This window comes from Silurus meridionalis, chromosome 15 (genome assembly GCF_014805685.1).
Source record: "Silurus meridionalis isolate SWU-2019-XX chromosome 15, ASM1480568v1, whole genome shotgun sequence".
Taxonomy (NCBI): Eukaryota; Metazoa; Chordata; class Actinopteri; order Siluriformes; family Siluridae; genus Silurus; species Silurus meridionalis.
In genome coordinates, this window is record NC_060898.1 from 640001 (window position 1) to 664508 (window position 24508).

At 40.1% G+C, this 24508-nt stretch overlaps 2 protein-coding genes across 4 annotated transcripts in view; one reads left to right on the forward strand and one right to left on the reverse strand.

Moving 5' to 3' along the window:
- The window catches only part of sh3pxd2b (SH3 and PX domains 2B), a 27378-nt gene extending 17821 nt beyond the window's left edge, over nt 1-9557 (forward strand). The window contains exons 7-15 of the mRNA XM_046868723.1: nt 832-867; nt 1990-2121; nt 2246-2344; nt 4980-5063; nt 5772-5889; nt 6060-6232; nt 6651-6697; nt 6901-7026; nt 7259-9557. Coding sequence (XP_046724679.1) covers nt 832-867; nt 1990-2121; nt 2246-2344; nt 4980-5063; nt 5772-5889; nt 6060-6232; nt 6651-6697; nt 6901-7026; nt 7259-8704 — 2261 coding nt within the window. The 3' untranslated portion in view covers nt 8705-9557. The remainder of the gene's footprint in view (nt 1-831; nt 868-1989; nt 2122-2245; nt 2345-4979; nt 5064-5771; nt 5890-6059; nt 6233-6650; nt 6698-6900; nt 7027-7258) is intronic.
- A 959-nt stretch (nt 9558-10516) lies between these two features.
- Nucleotides 10517-24508, reverse strand: part of stk10 (serine/threonine kinase 10) — a 29323-nt gene continuing 15331 nt past the window's right edge. For all 3 annotated transcript variants that reach the window (XM_046868720.1, XM_046868721.1, XM_046868722.1), the window contains 12 exons: nt 21824-21961; nt 19923-20429; nt 17250-17380; nt 15270-15393; nt 14628-14807; nt 14340-14432; nt 13925-14054; nt 13525-13649; nt 12982-13170; nt 12738-12863; nt 12467-12580; nt 10517-11897 (listed from right to left, as the gene is read on the reverse strand). In XM_046868720.1, coding sequence (XP_046724676.1) covers nt 11757-11897; nt 12467-12580; nt 12738-12863; nt 12982-13170; nt 13525-13649; nt 13925-14054; nt 14340-14432; nt 14628-14807; nt 15270-15393; nt 17250-17380; nt 19923-20429; nt 21824-21961 — 1998 coding nt within the window. In that variant the 3' untranslated portion in view covers nt 10517-11756. The remainder of the gene's footprint in view (nt 11898-12466; nt 12581-12737; nt 12864-12981; nt 13171-13524; nt 13650-13924; nt 14055-14339; nt 14433-14627; nt 14808-15269; nt 15394-17249; nt 17381-19922; nt 20430-21823; nt 21962-24508) is intronic.

The window sequence follows — 24508 nt, forward strand, 5'->3', positions numbered from 1 at the left end:
CTTTCTCCACCCTCTTTATCTCAGACTCCACCCCTTTATAGCACTGACCACACCTCTTTCTCTCCCAGACTCCACCCCTTTATCTCTCTCTGACTCCATCCCTTCATCTCTGACTCCATCCTCTCTCTCTCTTCTCTCTCTCTCTCTCTCTATCTCTCTCTCTATCTATCTCTCTCTCTCTCTCTCTCTCTCGCTCTATTTTGACAGTGAACCCATGGGGAAGAAGAAATCAGGTGAGAGCCTTTCATGCATTATTTCATTTATTTTTCAGTAAACGAGTGAATTCTTATTAATATGTTCATCAGTAGAGGAGGAGAAAAGCTGGTGGTGGAGTTTCCACTGAAACCTTACCATGCAGATGGTTTCCCTAATCTACAGGGTTCATGGTGGAGAGAATGAAGTGAGAGAAAGAGAGAGAAGGATGGAGAAAAAAGACAGGAGTTGAGAAAGTTTATGAACTGAAGTTCAGCTCAGTTTATATACAGACAAAAAGTTCACTGTTTAAATTCTCCGGAAAACCAATCAGTTTTATCACGAGTTCTGTTTACATCTGCTGCTTTCTCCACCCTCTTTATCTCAGACTCCACCCCTTTATAGCACTGACCACACCTCTTTCTCTCCCAGACTCCACCCCCTTTATCTCTCTCTGACTCCATCCCTTCATCTCTGACTCCATCCCTCTCTCTCTTCATGATTCCACACCCTCTTTCCCTCCCTTACTCCACTCCTTTATCTCACTGACTCCACCCTTTATCTTCCATGACCACACCCCTTTGTCTCAGACTCCACCTCCCCCACTCTGACTCTCATCCTTTTTATCCTCTTTATCAGGCATTGTGGAGAGAGCGACTTCTTTTCTGAAGCGAGGTAGTAAAACACTGCTGCTGGGGCCGTGTGTGTGTGTGTGTGTGTGTGTGTGTGTGTGGTGTTTTAACTGCTAAAACCTCAACTATTAATAATAATCCTCAGTGCAGAGACAGACAGGTGTCGAACTCTCCTGCAGTGTGTGTGAAGGAGTCGCGTCACTCATTAGCATACACTCACTCACACAAACTAAAAAGCTCAAAAACCTGGAAATAAAATTTTAATTTCAAATAAAAATTTATTGAAAAAAGAAATTTGGGGAAAACATGCCAAATTCAGAAAGTAAAAAAGATATTTTTAGAAAATAAATTGAAATAATAAATGATAAAGGTGAAAATGTTAATAATTAAAAAAAAAAAAAAAAACCCTCAAACATAAGGAAATAAGGTTGCTGATGAAACGGCAAGTCTAAAAGACTGTATAAAATGGTTAAGGGCACGTGTTAGGCGTGTAAAAGACGTGTATTTAGCGTGTATAAGACTTAGAAGGCATGTATTCTCTTGCGTAGATACAGCGCCTCTAGTGACAGATGTCGGTAACTGCAGATGCAACAAATTCGGGTGCAAAATATGTTTAAATTCGTCAACAAACACAAATTCATTTAATACATTTAACTTGGATTACAGAATAAAACACAAGCTCCTGATTAAAAAAATTACAATAATATTCTATAAAATTTCTATTAATAACTTATGATGTATTTTACTATAAAATTGTGATTAGTGAGTTTTATAGTTTATTTCACTCTGACGTGTGTGTGTGTGTGTGTGTGTGTGTGTGTGTGTGTGTGTGTGTGTGTGCTTTTTAATTATAAAACACTAAACAGCTCATTTAATTGTCTGTCTTTGAGGTTGACGGATTTTGGGGCTTTATGTGAATCTGGGGTTTGGATTTTTTGGGTAATCACATGATTCTGGTGGTGATTTGCTCACGTTGGTGTTTGGCGTTGGTGTTTTCGGTGTTTGGTTTCTTTCCTTCAGTCTCTTTTTTTTCATCAACACTTTCTTTTTCACGTCTAACACGTCTAATCCCCCGTTCGCCGCAGCTTCTATCTGCTTGGCTCGTTAGCGCTGAGGAGAAACTCGGACGTGTTCACGTTAACATCTGCATGTTTCCCGGCAGCAGGAGATTCGAGCGCCACCGACCCGCTGCTCCTGGACCAGTATGTCGCTGTCACAGACTACGAGAAGCAGGAGAGCTCTGAGATCAGCCTCCAAGTCGGCCAGGTGGTGGAGGTCATCGAGAAGAACGAGTCAGGTGAAGAAACGAGCATCCAAATCTTCTCGCTTTTATTTGAAAGCATATTTTAAAAAGCTTTGTGTGTTGTGTGTGTGTGTGTGTGTTGTGTGTGTGTGTGTGTGTGTGTGTGTGTGTGTATCAGGTTGGTGGTTTGTGAGTTCGGAGGATGCTCAGGGTTGGGTTCCTGCCACCTGCCTGGAGGCTCAGGATGATCCTGATGATTTCACTCACACAGAAGAAGGTACTATTGAAATAGCGTGTGTGTGTGTGTGTGTGTGTGTGTGTGTGTGTGTGTGTGTGTGTGTGTGTGTGTGTGTGTGTAGTATAGATTAGAAAGAGTAAGTAAAGGTTTGGCCGATACGATACATTTCACTCACGATACGTAGTCACTGATCCGGTTTTTGAACATGACACTTGTTTTGTCACTGCAACATTTCAGAAACTCCTGTAAGATCAATAATCACAATTCATATACAGGCAAAAGTTTGTGGACACCTGATTGCTTTGTGCTTCTTTTTGAACATCTCATTCCACATTTAGTCTCCATTCACTCTTATAATGAGCTCCACTCGTTCTTCTGGGAAGATGTTCCACTAGATGTTGTGGAGATTTCATGAAGATTTATTCAGCTATAAGGATGTTGGTAAAGTCAGGTGCTGATGGAGGTGAGAAGGTGAGGAGCCCTGGGGTGCAATCAGTGTTCACATTCATCCCTAAAGGTTTGGAGCTCCATAGCAGAAGATCTTCCATATGTTCCAACCCATGGTATAGCAGATCTTCATGGAGCTGGATTTGTGCACATCATGCTGGACCCATACAGGTTTGGGTCTCCTATGTTAAGTGAGACGTTCCATACAATTGTGTGCCTCTTGACTTATTGGGAACAGTTTGGAGAAGAACCACGCATGGCTGGAAAAGTCGGGTGTCCCAATACTTTTGCCCAGATTGTGAATCTTTAAGTGTAAAATCATCTGATGATTTTAGTTCAATTAGTAAGTTTTTATCTTCAGTGTGACTTCACAGCTTAGTGTACAGCTTTATTGTGTGTGTGTGTGTGTGTGTGTGTGTGTGTGTGTGTGTTTGGTTCCCCCGCTGCTGGAGTGTGCCGGAGGTTCTGGTCACTGCCGAGACTCATGGTCGGCGCCGCACGTTAGGCGATCTGTTCGGTCTCAGTTTCAGGCAAGGTGGAGAAAATCCGTCTCTTCTCCTCCTCTTCCTCCTTTCCTTCATCATCATCATCATCATCATCGTGTTTTTTCCCCTCGTTCGGCTGCATGATGCACGAACGTGGTTCAGCGTGACGTGCTTGTGTATGTTGAGATCCTCGGCTCCTCCGTGATGCTGCATGGTTTCAGTTCAGTTGTTTTTCTCCCTTGTAAAGAAAATGTAGATGTTTGCTTTATTTCTTTTACAGCACAATAAATGATCAACAATGACCAAAGTTATTTTTATCCATTTACAGTTACATTTAATGGTTATTCTCGTGTTATAATCTGTTATAATGGTTATCTCATGTTCAAGCAGCTATAAATGGCTGTTGCCCCACCCCCACATACAAAACACTGGCACTGGAGACTCCTTCCCTTCGTGCTGCAGAAACACCTCCTTATAGAACCCATTATCTGGCCTGTGAGATGTTCACATCCCTTTGAATGCCCTGTTGCTATGGAAACGAGTGTTGCACGTCTATCAGAGCTTCTGACCAATCAGAGCACAGTGGTGTAAATGCAGGCTGAACTTCACCAACACTTTGTTCATCATGGAGATGATCGTTTCAGATGTTTGACCCGAATGCCTGCTGCCTCCAACATGAACTTGTTGGTTTGTTTGTTTGTCACCTGATTCTCCAAATTGAACTTCCTGAAAGTGCTTTTTTTTCCTCCCCAGAAGAGAAGCACGTGGTGATTTATCCGTACTCTGCTCGCGATCAGGATGAAATGGATCTGGAGAAGGGGATGACCGTGGAGGTGATCGAGAAAAATCTAGAAGGCTGGTGGAAAATCAGGTACAAAAAACTCATTTATTCATGTTGAAGCTTCCGGATGTTTCATCTGTTTAATTTTTAAAAGGTTAGAAATCTGATCTAAATAATTACATAGTTTTATTTCTTATATAATTAAATCTAAAAGTAATATTGATTTATTTCTGAAGAATAATCTGCACTCGTCTCTGCAGGTATCAGGGGAAGGAAGGATGGGCTCCGGCATCGTATCTGAAAAAATCCGACGTTTCGAGCCAAAAATGTCGTCGCACTCGAGCGCTAACGATTTAGACGGCGTGTAAACAACAAGGAAGCAACAAGGAGAACCAGAGAGAAAGATTCTCCATTCACTCTTATAATGAGCTCCACTCGTTCTTCTGGGAAGATGTTCCACTAGATGTTGTGGAGATTTCATGAAGATTTATTCAGCTATAAGGATGTTGGTAAAGTCAGGTGCTGATGGAGGTGAGAAGGTGAGGAGCCCTGGGGTGCAATCAGTGTTCACATTCATCCCAAAAGGTTTGGAGCTCCATAGCAGAAGATCTTCCATATGTTCCAACCCATGGTATAGCAGATCTTCATGGAGCTGGATTTGTGCACATCATGCTGGACCCATACAGGTTTGGGTCTCCTATGTTAAGTGAGACGTTCCATACAATTGTGTGCCTCTTGACTTATTAGGAACAGTTTGGAGAAGAACCACGCATGGCTGGAAAAGTCGGGTGTCCCAATACTTTTGCCCAGATTGTGAATCTTTAAGTGTAAAATCATCTGATGATTTTAGTTCAATTAGTAAGTTTTTATCTTCAGTGTGACTTCACAGCTTAGTGTACAGCTTTATTGTGTGTGTGTGTGTGTGTGTGTGTGTGTGTGTTTGGTTCCCCCGCTGCTGGAGTGTGCCGGAGGTTCTGGTCACTGCCGAGACTCGCGGGTCGGCGCCGCACGTTAGGCGATCTGTTCGGTCTCAGTTTCAGGCAAGGTGGAGAGAAAATCCGTCTCTTCTCCTCCTCTTCCTCCTTTCCTTCATCATCATCATCATCATCATCGTGTTTTTTCCCCTCGTTCGGCTGCATGATGCACGAACGTGGTTCAGCGTGACGTGCTTGTGTATGTTGAGATCCTCGGCTCCTCCGTGATGCTGCATGGTTTCAGTTCAGTTGTTTTTTTTCTCCCTTGTAAAGAAAATGTAGATGTTTGCTTTATTTCTTTTACAGCACAATAAATGATCAACAATGACCAAAGTTATTTTTATCCATTTACAGTTACATTTAATGGTTATTCTCGTGTTATAATCTGTTATAATGGTTATCTCATGTTCAAGCAGCTATAAATGGCTGTTGCCCCACCCCCACATACAAAACACTGGCACTGGAGACTCCTTCCCTTCGTGCTGCAGAAACACCTCCTTATAGAACCCATTATCTGGCCTGTGAGATGTTCACATCCCTTTGAATGCCCTGTTGCTATGGAAACGAGTGTTGCACGTCTATCAGAGCTTCTGACCAATCAGAGCACAGTGGTGTAAATGCAGGCTGAACTTCACCAACACTTTGTTCATCATGGAGATGATCGTTTCAGATGTTTGACCCGAATGCCTGCTGCCTCCAACATGAACTTGTTGGTTTGTTTGTTTGTCACCTGATTCTCCAAATTGAACTTCCTGAAAGTGCTTTTTTTTCCTCCCCAGAAGAGAAGCACGTGGTGATTTATCCGTACTCTGCTCGCGATCAGGATGAAATGGATCTGGAGAAGGGGATGACCGTGGAGGTGATCGAGAAAAATCTAGAAGGCTGGTGGAAAATCAGGTACAAAAAACTCATTTATTCATGTTGAAGCTTCCGGATGTTTCATCTGTTTAATTTTTAAAAGGTTAGAAATCTGATCTAAATAATTACATAGTTTTATTTCTTATATAATTAAATCTAAAAGTAATATTGATTTATTTCTGAAGAATAATCTGCACTCGTCTCTGCAGGTATCAGGGGAAGGAAGGATGGGCTCCGGCATCGTATCTGAAAAAATCCGACGTTTCGAGCCAAAAAATGTCGTCGCACTCGAGCGCTAACGATTTAGACGGCGCGTGTAAACAACAAGGAAGCAACAAGGAGAACCAGAGAGAAAGATTCAGTCCGTTTAACGACAAGAAAAGTATCATCACTTCATCACAGAACTCATCCATATCATATCATTCATATCTATTCTACACATCTATTAAATAAATCTAATATACTTTTAATAAGCTGTTAAATCAAATTTCAACAAAATTTAATATTTACTTTTTCACTTTATGGAGGAAAAAAAGTATTTTTCTATGATAAACACTTTAAAAAATACATTTACAATAAAACAGTAAATCAGATCAAATTGTATTTATTTTTTAATAAAATTAATAATTTTTGTATGAATAAATAATGAGAATAAAAAGCAGGTCATGTAGTCATTTTTTAATTGAGTATTTATTAATAAAAGAATGAAATGTATATTAAAGGAATGTATTTGTTTTATATGATCATGTTGTCATCACTATGTTTCTGTAAATAATTGTACTGTTTTTTCTCTCCTGCAGAAGCAGATGTGCGTCAGCGACCTCCTCCACGCCGAGATCTTTCAATAGTGAGAAACTCTGCAGCTTTTCTCCACCCACAATCGCTCATATCACATTTCATATTTATAACCAGTATAACAAGAAATAATACAAATAAAAAGATGGATTTGATCCTGTGATGAAGGAAGAAATGTGATTAATAAAAGAGATCTGATTAATAACAGATGATTAGTCGTAAAGCTCGAGTGTCTGATTCCGGTCTGTTCTGTAGCCCCGTGGCACGAACCTGCCCAAGCCGCCAGTGCCCCCGCAGGTAGAGGAGGAGTACTACACCATCGCAGACTTTCAGACCACCATCCCAGACGGAATCAGTTTCCAGGCTGGAGTTAAAGTCGAGGTGAGAAACAAGAACTTTATTCATTCTGTTATTTCAAATAAAGCAAGAAAGAAAAAAGAAGAGAAATACATTCTCGGTTGTCTAAATATCAGTGACTGCAAGCAGAACCATTTTTCTTCTTTCTTTTATCTCTTTAAATTAAAGAAATTATCTTCTTCTCTCTCTCTGCTGACATTATTAGTCAGGTTCTTCCCCAGCGTGGATGTTGATCATTGTTTTCTGATTTTTCCAGGTCATTGAGAAGAACTCGAGTGGATGGTGGTACATTCAGATTGAAGATAAAGAAGGTTGGGCTCCAGTCACCTTCCTGGATAAATATAAGAAGACCAGCAACGCTTCCAGACCTAATTTTCTAGCTCCTCTGCCTGGAGAAATGGCTCAGCTAAAGCTGGAGGACAGTTCCCTTAACAACCACAGCGCAGAAGATAACTGGTCCAAACCTCTTCCTGACGAGCCGTCCTCCACCGCCGACTTCGCCACTCGTCCCAAACTCAGAGACTGGAAGTCCAACGCCGTCAAGAACAACTCACCTTTCTCCAGCATGTTGCCTCCAGCTCCATCTTTACCTCCTGCTGAGGAGAAACCAGCCCTTCCACCCAGGAGAGAGTCCATCAACAAAAGCCTGGAGTTAGAGGAGAAACTGAAATCTGACGTCTCCAAACCGCTTCCTCCCAAACCTCCGGCTCCTGGCGTCATCATGCCCATGGTTTCTCCCAAACCTGCTCCGCTCAAATCGGAAAAGTCTCTGGAAACGAAGAAGGATGAGAAGAACAAGCCGCTGCACTTGAAGAATGAGATGGGGTTGGAATGCGGCCACAAGATTTCTGCCAAAGAGGTGAAGAAATTCAACCTGAAGCCGGTGCCCAAGCAGCCACCAAAACCCAAACCCGAGAACCAAGAAGAAAAAGCGGAATCAGCTGCTCCTGCGCCTTTCCTCAAACCAAAACCCGTCGTTAAACCCAAACCTCCTCCAGCCGCAAAACCGGAACCGCCGAGCAAGAACGAGCTCGACATCACAAACCTGAGGAGCAAGTTACGACCATCTAAACTCCCCGATGCAGACTCCAGCCAGCAGGATGGCACTTCCTCCAACAACGGCGAACCGAAATCTCCACCCAAACAACAAAACGGTCACGAAGCTGTAGAAATCCCTAAACCGCAAATACCCGGTCCTAGAGAACCGCCTCAGAGGCCCAGCTCTGGCCCGAGACGACCTCCTCCCCCGAAAAAGTCTCCAGAACCTGAAACCAAACCAATTTCCACAGAGATCAAAGCTCCTCTGAAGGACATTCAGGAGAACAAGCCTGCTCACATTTCTCAAACCCGACCACCGCCTCCTAAACCAAAAGCAGTCGCAGCTCCGGCTTTCAAAGACAAGGAGAAGGAGGAATCCCCGAAAGTCAAGGTTCCGGTTCCTCCCAAACCGCTGGTTAAAGGCGATAAACCGCAGCCTCCGAGAGATAAACTCCCTCCGCTGATCAAAGATCCGTCGAAGGAAGAGCTTTTCTTAGCCGTGGCAGCCTTCGAAGGAGACGAGCAAACTCCAGGGTTCAAAGAAGGTGCTGTGTTCGAGGTTCTCGAGAGAAACAGCACGGGTTGGTGGTTTTGCAAAAATATAAGCGATGGTTTAATGTCCGAGGGCTGGATCCCTTCCAATTACTTAGCTAAGAAACACTAGGTACCTGTCCGAGCTCCACTCCGTTGTTTTCCCTCCATATTTAATTAGTCCGTGTTATTTATGGTACCTTTACGATCGAAGTCTGGTTACATTCCATTCTGTTGCGAGTTCAGACGTTTCATCGTTTTACTGTCCCTTTTTTTTAGGGACCTTTGGGGTGGAAGTCTTTTATTTTTGACATCTTTGAGAGAAAAGAACACAAGCGAGTACCGCATTTCTAATCCCGTGTTATTTTTCTTTTTTATGCATGCTAATTAAACTCGTACTATTTTTATATTTATATTGATCTTTAGCGCTATAACAGACTAGCAGTTTACGTATAAATGACTTCCTGCAGCCTTTCCACTATCTATTGTGCCTCAATATTATTATATTATTAACAATATTAAAAGTTCTCCGAGCGTCTATACTTTTAAAACGTCTCGAATGTAGAAGTCGGCGATCGGAATCGGACACGGATTATAAAGCGGGTGGTCTGTAAACATTTGTTCTTTTTCCGGGGAGGAACAAGGCTTGTGCTTCCGTGTGTTTCTATGACAACGCAGAAAACCTTTATAAAAAGTGTTTTTATAGTCCTCTTATTTTTGCTATATTCGCTTGTTTTCTAGTTGCGTCCTGAGCGATTTTGTTGCAATACTTCAACTTGCACATCTTTTTGTTTGTTTTTTAAAGGGGGACACATCGATAATGAAGAAAACACACACACACACACACACACACACACACACAGTAAAGTTAGGAAACACATTCCTGAGTTTGTCTCTCAAAAACCACAAAACTTAGGAATGTAACAGTCTGACGATTGTTTTTGACTAAACAAATCTAAATGTCTATAAATTCACTATTGAATTCAGTCACAGTTTGTGTTTGCTTTTACCATAGAAACCAAACCAGCGCACACGTGTCTCAAAAATCATACGCTTTGTTTCCACAACGTGTATAAACACAGCAAATTATAACAAAAGTCTGATCGATCGTTTACTAGTTTCAGTATCGATCAGCGAATGCCAAACACACACAGCATCCAGAAAACCCGCTGGCATCCCTAATTATTATTATTATTATTACTTTAAAAAAGAGGTGAAGTTCAAAGATTTCATTAAACTAATACTAGAACGCGCTTTTTTTCGCTAAATATTAAGAGAAGGATTGCGATGAAACTGCTTGGGTTCTGTTCAGCCGTGTTGCGTTACTGACATTGGTGCTTACACAGTATTTTATCATCACCTAAGTGTTTAACGTGTTTAACGTGCGCATGCTTGACTGGTTTCAAGTATCATTTTTTTTAATAACTTGTTGTAATTGTTTATTCTCCCTCTGTAGATCTTGTTACTTTGCTTTGAAAGTGTCGATTTTTGTTGTGCTGGTTTTTCACGTGAGAAAGGTGAGGGTTTAAAAGAGTCGATGCTCAGAGTCACGCCTTTAACATTCACACAGTATAGAATAACAGTATTAATCAATGATGTTGATGTTTTTATATTGCTGTAACACTAATTTTCCCAGAAGATAAACAGTGGAGTGATCTCACACGTGGAGAGTGGTGGCCTTTTAAACTGCACCCGGGTGGAAATACTGCAAGTGTGTGAGAGCTTTGGAGAAAAAAGAAAAGAAAGAAAGAAAGAAAACTTTCACAGGGTGATAAAAATCTGGGTGTGATTTTTGCTGAACGCAAACGTTTCTGTAACCTGTACTCGTCTGTAACACCCCCCCCCATGTCACGTGCAATTTCTTGTTTTAATAAAACCTCAATAAACATTTGCAAATCCAATCTGTGTAAACTCTGTAAATAAATCACTACATGAAGGGAATAAATAAATAATAAAGTGGACTTTATTAGATTCCTGTACATTGAGGGTTTCGTTCACACACAAACACTTTTATACCCTTTTGGTTAAAATTAAAATAGCATCAAAAAAAATCCCAAAACAAAAACAGGAGGAAGAACAAACAGTGCAGTTAGACAGTAAATAAAGTGTAATACAGTGACTTACATGACCTTTAGGGTTGCAATGATATCGCAGGGCCGAGCTGAATGTGCAATACAATAATATACAATATATCATACTAATTAAAACGATAATTGGTATAGAATATTGCATCAGCACTTATTGCACTTGAAGTGTCAGTGAAAATATTAATGATAAAATGTATTAATTTATTGCATTTGGATTAGAACCTTCAAAATATATTTTTGATTTAATTGAGGGGGATTTTAATTTAGATGTGTAATTTTAACCTTTTATTTATTTGTTTTTAAAAAGGTTTCTATCACAAATAGCGACAATCCTATTAAGTAATTTTCTTCATTACATTTTTGATTTTTTTTGTTAATTTCGCTTTCTATATGTATTTGTTTTGAGCCAGTGTTGCGCTTTACAGTATCTCTGTGACTCGCATGTTGAAGAAAATAACAGTGCGTAAATACAAACGGACAAAAGAAAAAGTACCAATGAACTCGCCATCAATGAAAACTAAACATCTGAGAACATTAAAGTGTATATTTGCTTTTTATATTTATGGAATAAATTGTTTAAAGGAAAAGAATAGGAAAAAAATACGCTGTGTCTTTTTTTTTTTTCCCTGTACATTTTATTTGGCAATACTAAATATTTTTAGAGGATTTGTTATTTTGAAAGATAAGCTGATAAATAAAATATACTGACCAAAAATAATAATAATAATAATAATAATAATAATAATAATGAAAATACAGTGAAAGTGGCTTTTTTATTAAAGGATTTTGCTTTTAAATGTATTTATTTTTCACCCGTTCCATTCAGAAAAAAATGATTTGTAAAATAAAAAAAAAAAACGATTTATAAAATAAAAGTATTCATATCTCTGACTCTTTATATTAATTTTCAGTTTAAGGCCCATCACAGGGATTTTTACTTTTAATAAAAAATAAAACAATTCAGTTTTTTCATAACACCACATGCTAACGATGAGTGTGGCGAATCCTGTAGAACTAATGATCTACCTGGACTAGTGGGTGGAGCTACAGAAAAGCACAAGGCTCATCATTGGTTGGTTATAACCGGTCAGTGAAGTCCTAAGTGGTCGAGGAGTCTGTGTACGGCAGGAATTTGGTGTATCTGTTGGGAGAGCTGGGGTTCACACACTCTGATTCCTCGCTCATCCGGAAGAAATTCTCCTGTTCACGTTTCTTCTGGTTCAGTTCGTCCTCCAGAGCCTGACCACGACAACGTTAGCAGATTAATACAAACACGTTATACTAACTAAAATGTATAAAAATAACAATATAATAAATATAACTGCAGAAAAGTAAAAATAAGGGGGCCAAGCATTTTTTTGTAAAAAATCTGGGCTCTAATTTGGATCATGAGTGTAGGTTTGGAAAACTTTCTAAACAGCAGCAAATTCAAGATGGTGGAAATCAGCATGCACGCTGAACATGACCCAAACGAATCAGAAAGAAAGAAACTGTGATATAAAAAGATATACCACACTGACTGCATTATATAAACATGGTGTTTTTGGGGCTCCACAGTCTCCCCTGTGCTGCTTGGCCCCAATAACAAACAATAATAATAATTTATAATAATTCTAATAGAAACTGAACTGATTTCCACTGTATGTTAATAATCTAAAACTCACAGTAGTTTAATAAGACAAACGTACTGTAGCATTAAATTAAAAGGTTATTTATAACAATTTATTCTCCTAATATCTGCTGCTGAAGACCTGTTTGTGTGCCATGTCAGAAAAAACAAATGATGTAGCAGAGATTAAACCCAGAACCTTCTTGCGGGGTTGCAGCTGTGCTCTCCAGTCCTTCAGCATCTGGTTGTGACGCTCATCCAGCGATTTCAGCCTCTGAGTCTCGTTCTCTACCAGCATGTGACATTTCTCATTCTAAAAACAGACGTTCAGCAGAAGTGATGAATATATGACTGATAACTGGCTGCAACAACACTACGATGAATCCAGTATGAACGTTTCTGCCTGAATTTAAACGAGTGAAAGACAGACAGACAGACAGACAGACAGACAGACAGATTCCTGTACACACCTGTAGTTGTTGTAGTTCTCGGAGGTTGCTGTCACACTGTCCCATCATTTCTCTCATCTGGTTCTCGTGTTTTTGCTGCTGGTGCAGCCGTTCTGCCTTCTGCCTCTTCTCCTCCTGCCTGGCAAACTACAAACACACACACACACACACACACACACACACCACTGTCACATTCATGGACAAAGCTGCCCAAAATATAAAGAGCTCTATATTGGGATTTGGTCTGATGTGATGTGACACTGACCTGTTTGATCTTCTCACGATCATCTGCGGCACTGCCGGTGGAATTGATGCGCAGACTCTTCTTAAACATGGCCATGCGAGTTTTTCCTTCGGTGCGCTGGATCTTCGGCATTCTGTTCCTCTCCTGCTGCTGTCTCACTTTAAGTAGCTCGATCATACGCATGTTATAACAGTTCATATGCTCTTGTTCCTATAAACACACACACACACCAAATTTAGCAACATGAAATTGATTAATTAAACAATTCACCAACAACAATTAAAGGTTCACATTTATTAAAGAATCATGTGACTTTTTATCCAATTAAAGGTTACATTTACCGTTCATGATCATGTTCTCGAATGAAAGCAGCTCTAAATATTTGATCCCTCACCAGTCTCTTTTGTTTATTTTTAACACTTACTATAGAAAAGATACGCATCTGAATAATATCTGCACTACTGCCCCTGGTGCAGAGAATTAATCACACCTTCTGACCAATCACAATCCAGCTGTGGTGTAAACTATATAGTTAAAGCAGCTGTATGAGTGTAAAGTAAAGACCTTCTCGTGTTTTTTCAGTAGTTGGTGTCTCTGCAGGAAGTACTGATCCTTCAGCTGCTGTTTGAGGAGTTGCCATCTCTCATGCATGTTTTTCTCTTCCAGTGCCCAGATCGCTCCTTCCTTATCTAAACATCACACAACAAAAAAAACTGTTTTATTAAACATCTGTACACAACTGGGGGGGGAGAATCTTCCCACTGTTGTTAGGGACTTTCTTCTTTCTGCTGTTTCTTCTGTTTATTTCACTTACTCTTTTTTTTTTTTTAATTAATTTTGACTTTGATCTTTTTATTATTTTACTTTAAAAAGTATTTTCTGTGTGTGTGTGTGTGTGTGTGTGTGTGTGTGTGTGTGTGTGTGTGTGTGTGTGCGTGCGCATGGGTGTGTGTGTGTTGCACACCTCTGATCAGGTGTTGTTTCTTTTCCAGACATCGGCGCTCTGTATCGGCGATCTCCATCTTGTTCTTCGTGATGATGCTTTTTAAAGTCGAGTCCAGATAATGACACTGATCTGCTTTGAACTGATCCTCCTGTAACCCACGCCCACACACACACACACACACACACACACACACACACACACACACACACACACACACACACACACACACACAAATATACAGAGTGAGTGGTGGTGTTCTGTGCTGTGATTGGTCAGAAGGTTAAATCACATTTAATGATTTATAAAGAATTCATTCTATTATACTCTTTTTAATTTTATTCTTTCTTTACATTTTCTTGCCATTCCTTTTTTTTCTTGTTTATTCCTTCTTTTCTTTCCTCTTCATTTTATTTACTTTCTTGTTTTTTCTCACCTCAGAGGCTTTTATCAGCTGGAACTCGTTCATGCGGATCTTTAAACTGTCCTTTCTGTCCTTCCTGGGCAACTTCTCGATTTCGTGTTTCACCTGGAACACACACATTTCAGATCATCACACACAAGGTCAGAGCATCATCACTGGTTAGTTTGGTCATTTTTCACCTTTATTGTTCACCAGCTTCACCCCCAATCATTATAATTCACAATAGTGGGCTTCAGACTCAAACTAGGTTCTAACAGAGTGTTATGTTTGTTCTTCTCGCTTTCCGCTTTGACGTCTCACCTCTTTCTTGCGCTGTTTCATCTGATCCTGGAACCGGTGCAGAGCTCGCTCCTGTTCAATCCGGATCCGTTTCGTCTCATCTCGTAGACCCACGGCGTGCTCCAGCTCCATCCTCTCAATCATCTGCTTCTGCTGCTTCTCCAGGTTCTCCAGCTCTGTGTCGTAGTACTTCTTCTTGGTCTGTAATAGCAGATCATCACACACACACACACACACACACACACACATGATATCCACATCACCTATTTAACATTTCTGTTCACACTAGTCTTATCCTTTCTTTCAATATTTTATGTCTGCTGTCATTTCTTTCTTTCAGTCCATCATGTTTATAGATTGTTTCTCTCTTCTCTTCTCTTACTTACCTACCTGCCTTTAACTTCCTCAGATCTAAATCCTTTCTTGATACCTTATAGTGTGTTTATTAATCATTAATATGAATAAATAAAAGTTCTATTCTATCTGAATGTAACTGTGTCAGGGATCAGACTTGATGTTACACAGCCTCTGCTTTGAGTGCTTTAATTAGGAACACCAGTACAACCTGCTGTATTGTGTTTGTTTGGTACAGATGTTTCTAATAAAATGCTAGGAGTGTGTGTGTGTGTGTGTGTGTGTGTGTGTGTGTGTGTGGTTTCTCACATTCAGCTCCTGGTCGACGCGTCTCTGCATAATCTCTCTCTGAGTCTCCAATTTGGCATTGAGGGTAGACAGAGCACGCTGTTGCTCTTTCTGGAGTAGACGTAGCTCTCTCAGCTCCTGTCGCCTACACACACACACACCACACTACATCATTGCTCTATCCTCTGAATCATCACTAATGATTCACTCATTCCACACTGAAATGCCTGAAACAGTTCAGGAGAATAAACTGATTCCCACAAAGAGTGCAGAGGAGAAGATAAAAATAATACACAGAGCAGAAAAGTAAACATAAATAAACAGAGCAGGGAAAAAAGGGAACATGGAAAAAAGAGAAGAGGGGAGAGAAAGTATGAGAGGAATAGAGAAGAAAAGGGAAAGAAGAGAGTGGAAGTGAAAAGAGAAAAAGAGGAGAAAAGAAGAAAATCTATATACGATGAGAAAATGATGCAAGTTGGTTTGAAACAATGTGTGAGAAGCACACACTGTAACAAATATTGCGACAAGCATCAAAGAAGTGGTGAGAAACAAAAAGAGAAGATGAAAAAGAACACAAAAAGAGAAAAATAGGGAACAGAAAAGGTAAAAACAAAAAAATGATTTAAAAATAAAAAAACGGAAAGTGAAAAGGTTATGGCAGTGTCGCCACTAGATGGCAGTAATGTCTATATGACTGACTAAAACAAACGTTTTTAATCAGAAACAAATTCTTTCAGCAGGAAAATTAGCAATAAGAATATAAAAAATGCTATTTTGTGTGTGTGTGTGTGTGTGTGTGTGTGTGTGTGTGTGTGTGTGTGAGTTCTAAATGACATTTGCATTTATTTTTTTTTTTATTTATTAATTCTCAGTCTCCTGTGTTAAAAACGTTTTGATTTTATAAATCATTCAGTTTTAGTGCTTTTAACACAATTGTTTAAAAAAATGATTTCAGTGAATAAAAACTTGCTTTTATTTTTAATGATATTTAACATTTATTAGTAAGGGTGTTAAATATTACACTTCTTATTCTAAATTTGTGGCAAAATGATTAACATGTATTTGTTAGAAAAAAGCCTTTGATGTTAAGTAGAGATATGAATTATTACGTGTGATCTATTTAATACAGTCATCCCTTTTCATTTTTAAAAAAAAAACAGGTTTCGACATATTTTTGCAGTTAACATCATAATGTTTCTTTTTCACATCTACTACAATGTAGATGTGTAGAGAGTTCTCAGGACACATGAGGGAGTTTTGGTGCAGAAATGAAACCCATCCCACCTTATAATAGGCAAATAAGAGCTCATATCCATGACATAAGGAGAAGTATTAAGCGCAGGGTGAACACTGTTATGTAGTTCAACCCTACAGTCTTTCTGCATTTCATTCCATTAGGACACATTTGTTTATACACACACACACACACACACACACACACACTCCCTGTGCATTAATGTGTCTCAGTGAAAGGACATGAAGTCAAACAGGACTCTGAAAATAGATTATTCACCCTGAGAGCTCTCAGAGTTAGCAGAGAGGAGAAGAGAAAAGAGACGAAGAAAGAGGGGAAAAGAAAAGGAGGGAAGATAAAAGGAAAGAAGTAAGTTGTAAAGATGCAAGTAGGGGAGAGGAAGTGGGGGTAAACAAAGAAGAAGATAAAAAGGAAAGAAAAAACAAAGGAAAGGGAAGAGTGTAGAGACAGAAGTAAAGATACAAAACGAGAAAAGGAAGAAAATAGAAAAAAACAAGGTGATAAGAGTAAAAACACGAAAAAAGAAACAGAGAGAGTACTGAAGAATAAAACATTGGGAGAATGCAAACATGCATAAAAGAGAAGAACAAAACAACAGAAGTGAACAAAATAGAAGAAAGGAGGAGAGGAAATCATAAGAAATAAAAGGTGTGGGTGTGTGTAGATTATTATACAATAATTTGCTCCAGAATCACTGGAGATTCTGAGTAACCCCTAAAAATGTGTGTGTGTGCACATATACACACCTGAGGAATCTCATCTCCTCATCCTTCTTCTCATCCTCTCCGATGATCTTGGACGTGGTGACGCTCAACTCCACGCCGTCCACCACAAACTTACGGGTGCGTTTTAGTGTGCGTCTGAATAAGCGAGATTCCTGCAGAAACACACGCAGACACACAGACAATTATAATACAGCACAAATAAGCAGAGAAACAGCTTTTTTTATCCACGGTTCTACATTATGTATTAGGAAAGTTCTTGGCCATGGTGATTTCTGTATTCAGACTGAATCCATTTGGATGTTTGGGTCTTCTCCCCTAAATGTGGGGTTGTAACACCAGTAGGTGACTTTTGTTACATGTTTATTAAGTGTCGATCTAACTAAACAATATGCACACACACACACACACCTCTCTTAAGACATCTTGTCTCAGTCTCTCACAGTCTGCTGAGAGTTTCTCATGCCAGCTAACTCTGACCTTCTCTCTCACTCTGTCTCTCATGTCTATCTCTGTCTTTTGCTTTTTTTGTTCCCAATTCATTTCTCCCAAATGCCTTATTGTGCTAAAGCCTGTGCCTTCTGTGTGTGTTCATTGTTATTGCGTGTGTGTGTGTGTTTCTGGACTGAAACTCTATTCATTAAACTGTGCAGTTCACTGGGAATACACTCATACTTTCCAGAGTATTCTTCAGTAATGAGCGCATCAGGAGAACTGCATAATACACACACACACACACACACACACACACACACACACACACACACACACACACACACACACACACACACAATCAGCTTTGCTCTATTATTGTCTTGCATTCTTTTCACTTACTGTATAGATATTTGGAGTCAGTATTGTCTCCACAAACAAATGTTCACACACAAACACACACACTTTGTTCTTTTTTCTCTTTTTATTGGCATATTCCACAGAAGGATTTATTCTCTGTAAAATCCCTAATCTCTTCTATTCTCTTTCTGTCTCTCTTTCTATCTGGTTTTCTTTCTGTCTCTCTCTTAGTTTGTTTACAGTGGCTTTACTTAAACAGAAACGTGTTGTGTTTATTCAGCTGCTTCTACAGACTCGTAGCTTCCATCACTGAGGTGACAAGGATGGAAAGACAGACAGATAAACAGAGAGAGAGAGAGAGAGAGCTCCACACATCTCAATCCATTTTAGTTACATTACAGCTCTAAATTCTGAGTGTTGATTCATTTTCTATTACAGAGGCTCTGACCGTAGATGTGGTAAAGTTTTCTTACAGTACGTGGATGCAACATGTACGGAAGGAGTCTCCAGTGTCAGCATCAGTAAGTTTCAATTTTTTTTGCAGTTTCACGGTTTCTGCTTTTTTTTAAATAAACTTTTTAAGAGGGAATGAGGACTGGAAAGGGAACAAGTGTTTATAGCTGCTATAACGCAAGGGAACTAACTCATTTTAGTGAACAATAAATGTAAATCTAACTAACATATAATTTGAGCTGAGGAAGGAAATTCCTCGATTCAGTGAGGCAAGCCAATGCAGTGTAGTGCACACACACACACACACACACACACACACACACACACACACTCTTCTGTTCGGTCATTTTCAGAGCAAACACCTTGCCTCAGTAGCTCTACTGTATTGCTGGACCTATACCTCCACCCACTACTCCAAAATTCCAACACTCCACCCCTGCTATACCTCCTCCTCAGTGTTATTATTAAGTCTGAGGTAAAAACAAACTTTTACACAATTTAAAACACAATTTTCAATTCAATTATAGTTATGTTAATGCACATAAGAACGTTTACATTAAACAACTTGAGTATAGGAATTCTGTATTATTGATATACTTTTTAAAACAGGAATTCTGAGTAACTCTGATTAACCATTCCCCCAAAAATTCACACAAACACTACACCCACTTCCAACTTTACCCAGTTTTTCCCTGTAGAAAAATTGTGCATGAAGACGACTTCTTTTTCTTTCGGCTGCTCCCATTAGGGGTCGCCACAGCGGATCCTCTGTCTCCATACCCCCCTGTCCTCTACATCTGCCTCTTTCACACCAACTACCTGCATGTCTTCCCTCACCACATCCATAAACCTCCTCCTTGGCCTTCCTCTTTTCCTCCTACCTGGTGGCTCCATCCTCAGCATTCTCCTACCAATATAATTCATGTCCCTCCTCTGCACATGTCCAAACCATCTCAATCTCGCCTCCCTCACCTTGTCACCAAAACATCCTACATGCACTGTCCCACTAATAAACTCACTTCTAATCCTGTCCATCGTCGTCACTCCCAACGAACATCTCAACATCTTCAGCTCTGCTACCTCCAGCTCCACCTCCTGTCTTTTACTCAACGCCACTGTCTCTAATCCATACAACATTGCAGGTCTCACCACAGCCCTATAAACTTTCCCTTTCATTTTTGCAGATACCCTACCATCACAGATCACTCCTGTCACTCTTCTCCACCCACTCCACCCTGAAGACACACCGCAAAAAACAACCAAAATATCATGACTTGTAATAAACTGCACCTGAAGAGCAAGACACGCCCCCTAAAGTGTATATAGACTTACACCACTCAAGACAAGTACAAGGTGATAATTAAAGAACTTCCAATCATTTTCCCAAAAGTGACGACTGATCATATAAAACTACAAAACATAGTGTATATAAACACAGCCACAGACACTTACCTGTGCACCAGAAACGATGCTGTCTCTAGTCCCGTTTGAGCTCAGGCTGATGTCGAGACTCTCAGAGGCATGACTCCCTGCGTCAGAGCACCGTTTGTTTATTCCCCCGGTAGCACGTGGCAGAATGTCCACATCCAGTTCACGTTTATCATGCCCACTTCCACTCCGCACCACCAGGGGGAGGCTTGACGTCTCTCTCTCGTTATCGTCTCTGCCCTCTCGCACCTCATGCTCTTCTGGATCTGACGTTTTGAGGACAGGTAGCTGCGACGACGGTGACTCGCACTCGTATTCCAGAGAATCTGCCCCTTTACCTTCTTCCTCCGATGTTGGCGTGCTTTTTCCATCCTCAATCCCCGAATCTGAGCTGGAGGGTTTGTCCCGGTCTTCATCGGAGAGCTTTTTCTCCAGCTTCAGCCGCTCGGAGTCGGTGGGGCTCTCTGGGAGAGGCATGTGGTCACCTTCTAAACTAGTCTGACTCGTTTCTGAGGGATCTTTCCCCGGAGGCTGGAGGAAGAAAAGAAAGTATTTCAGCTATGATAAGGTCTTTAAAATTAATTAAATACCAACTTAATTTAGAAGTAAAACGTCCTCGTTCTGAAACTTTAATTTATGCGCAAAATGAGAATCACTGGTCAGTGGGAGAATAAAGGCACAAGAGAAACTATTTAAACAAAAGCATGTTCACTAATAAACGTTTTAATATATTCATTTTAAAAAGTAATTAATGTCATTAGCGAATTTTACTTGGAATGCTAAACATCTCACCGAAACCTAAACACCCACGTCTTCCCTCAACACCTGTCTAAATCTCTAGATCAAAGAGATGATTCTTATCCACACACACACACACACACACACACACACACACACACACACACACACACACACACACACACACAAGCATGTAAACAACCGAATATGATATTTTTTAAGCATGTTCGTTTGCTTCAATGCGGGTTCAAGATACATTTTTGTCCCTCTCACGTATCAGTTTTGTTTGTGTGTTCAAAAACACACCGCCGTATCAGGATCTCTCTTAACAGAGATCAAACGTAGACGATCTGAAAAATTCAGCACCAATAGGAGTAAAGTGGATACACTTAATATTGCATTCATTAATAAAACCCTACAGAATGCTCAATATATTCCCACTGCTTTCTGCTTTAACTTTCAGATACTCTGCATTAACCTATAAAACAGAGATGTAAATAGATTGTATGATGTTCAGTGAGTTTAATCATCACTCTGTTAGGGAGAGAATTGGCATTGTGTTATTGTGTGTCTTTTTTTAAGTCAAGGTTATCCCTGAGTGAAATGCCAGCCAGATTCAAAATAGCACTTTATACAGAGTTGGGTGGGACGAGCCATACACCAATTCATCCAGAACAGGTTAAAGGAAGTTTTATACAATAAGAGAGAGAGAGAGAGAGAGAGAGAGAGAGAGGGAGAGAGAGAGAGAGTACTCTGTAGCGTGTAGGCATTTATTTATTTTCATATACATCATCAAAAACAACATTCTTGTTTTTATAACTTGTTTTTTACTCTTCTTCTTCTTCACTCTTTTTTGTTGTTTGACCTGCCTTGTAATCAGAACTTATGAGTCTGTAAGTCTGAGAGATCTCTGATTTTTATTATGCCGACATTGCTGACAAAATTCACACTTGAATATCAGAGATCCACAATTCATGATCCAGATTCCCTTCAGGCATTAAATACAATCATTTTACCTCCTGGGAGTAAATTTGGAACACAGACCTCTGATCCTCACTTGTTTGGTCTCAGGCCAAAGTAACAAGTCAGTGCTCTTGCTTTGGGAATTCTGCACTCTCTGATGGTGAATGTGGAACAGAAGCTGAATCTGTACGAGTAAAATGAAACTGGAAGACAGAAGTACTCACAGCTGTGATTTCGGGATTCTCGTCCTCGTCCGCTTCCTCGTTGCTGTCCTCTTCCAGCTCCTCCATTACTTCTGCTTTAGCTTCAGCCACAAGCTCCATCAGAGGACGATTTGTTTTCACAGAGGTCACAAAGGGGTGCTAAGGCAAAGAGAGAAAAGGGTTTACATCAGGAACACAGGCAAAGCAAAACCGAAGCCTACACAGGTGGCCTCCTCCCAAATGCCAAGTCTCAGCTAGCTCTTAGTCTGGTGTTAGCAAGATCTCAACTAGGGCCTAGTCAGTTCTTAGTTAGGTCATAAACATGAAAAGATCCAAATTAGATGCAAGCTAGTTCCTAACCATGTCACTGGAAAAAGGTCTGAGCCAGGTCTGAGCATGGTCACAGACAAAATGCCTTTTCTGGTATCAATCTGGTTTCTTGAGATTTCTTAGACAGATCTGAGCCAATTCCCAGACAGCTGGATCAAGTTCATGGCCAGAATTATAAACTGGGATAAATGAAGGCAGCCACCACCTAATTTCCACATTTATTTTACATCAGATGAAGATAAATGTGTTTAGTAAGTCGAGAATGAGACCATTGTCAAAAATAGCACTATAGCACAGAGAGTTTGTGTATTTATGTGCATGTCCTTGTGTGTGCGCGTGTCCGTGTGTGTGCGCGCGTGTGTGTGCGTAGCGGTTAGCATTATTGTGATCATAAGCAGTAAACAAACACTGGCGACAGCATATGGGCGGAGCATGTAGGGACATCATCTAATTGTTTAGAACACGGTGAGTGAAATTTGTACGGGTCAGCAGAATTAATTCAGGGTGTGATGACAAATAAGGTTCGGTTGGTACACTGGTAGGAGGCAGAGTTACACACACACACACACACACCACACACACGCGCGCACACATGAAAGCAGAAGTGTAGCAGAGAGGGGAAAAATAATGTTCATCTATTATTCATCCTTTCTGCACGCGGGCTAATTGAATGAGTCCAGCTGGCGAAGGTGAAGCTCATGTGAGACAGGAACATAATGAGACCCTCAGGAACCACAGGAACCCTCGCTGCAGCTCCAGCATCTTCAATTCACTTCTCTATTCCACTTACACTGATCACACAACCCGTGTAAAATTAAAAAGGGCAGATCAGGTGACTGGTAACTATATGAGTTTATCATCTGACTGGATTATTTTCTATTTGAACCTTTATACAAATGAAGAACAATTCAATTAAAAGCATGTCCAAACCCACCAAAAACAATAAGTAATACATAAAAATAGATCAGGGATCTCGACATCAGGGAAATAATTACATTTATTGCATAATTTGTTCGGTTTTTGTGTGAATGTATTTTTTAAATGGATTATTGATCCTCCTCTCCACAAATTAAAGTCTGTAATCTGTAAACAGAAGCAGTTCAGAACTAGGTGTGAGGTAACTGCTTGGTAGTGGTGCATGGTGTTTTTGTGCAGGGAGGAAACCACATGATCACTTCCTGTTTAGCCGCCTACTTGTGTCTGATAGAGACGGAGAGAAAAACCTCACTCTGCTTCATGACCTACTTGCAAAACAAGACTTATTTATCTCTTTTCCAGTGTGTGAAGGTCACTTCTTCAGTTCCCTGTGAGGCTGATGTAGCTAATAAGCAATACAGAGGTTTAACGTAGAGGCCACCAGTTCAGCATGAAGAATAGCACATTTCAAGCGGATCATGTTTACATCGATTACACCACTACACAGAGTCAGTCACAGTAATGCTTAAAGTATATCTTAGTTTGGTCAGAAAGAACGAACGAACGAACAAATCTGCTAACTGCTTTGTCCGTTGTCAACTAAAGCTGCAAACTCCCCAAGCTTGTGTGAGAACATCTGGAGCATAGTGACATCGACAACAAAAAACTGAAATGAAGCTTTCACTTTGAGACACACACACACACACACACACACACACACACACCATTTACCATCTGTTATGTCTGCCCTGAATGATATGTCCAGTCATCACACACATCTTGTGAACGCTACCTTTACACACACACACACACACACACACACATACACACACATACACACATACACACACATACACACACATACACACACATACACACACATACACACACTCTACACTCTGAATCCACTGATACCAGTGTTTTAACTGTAATTATTTTCCAACACAATCTTGCTAGCACTTAAAAATACTAATATACGTAATGTTTGTAGAAGGAGTCTCCAGTGTCAGTGCTTTGTAAGAGTCAAGGGGCCGCTCTAACTGCGTTTCCAGCATCTTTAGGACACTGGTCGGTGAGGAAGCAAGTGTTTATAACTGCTATAACTGGAACTAACTCTTTTTACAAACATCATAAGTAACTATAAATGGGAAATAAATGTGGCATGTTCTTTCATCCATAAGTACCTGTTGGAAAGTTGCTGTGGTATAAGAGGAGTGAAACACTTAATCAATGCTGTGGTGATATCACAGTAACTCTGCCTCTTCACCTCGGCTCTCTTATGTTATTCCTCTAAACAAATCTGCCAGTGAAATTTAAACCTGATGAAAGATGTTCCTGGAAGAGAACCGACTACGATCCAGTGTTTGCTTTTATTTGTTTTTTTGTCCTCCATGCAAATTTCCATCATTCCTTCCATCCTCAGAAAAAATAAACAGGAATTGATGACACCCAGTTTAAGTT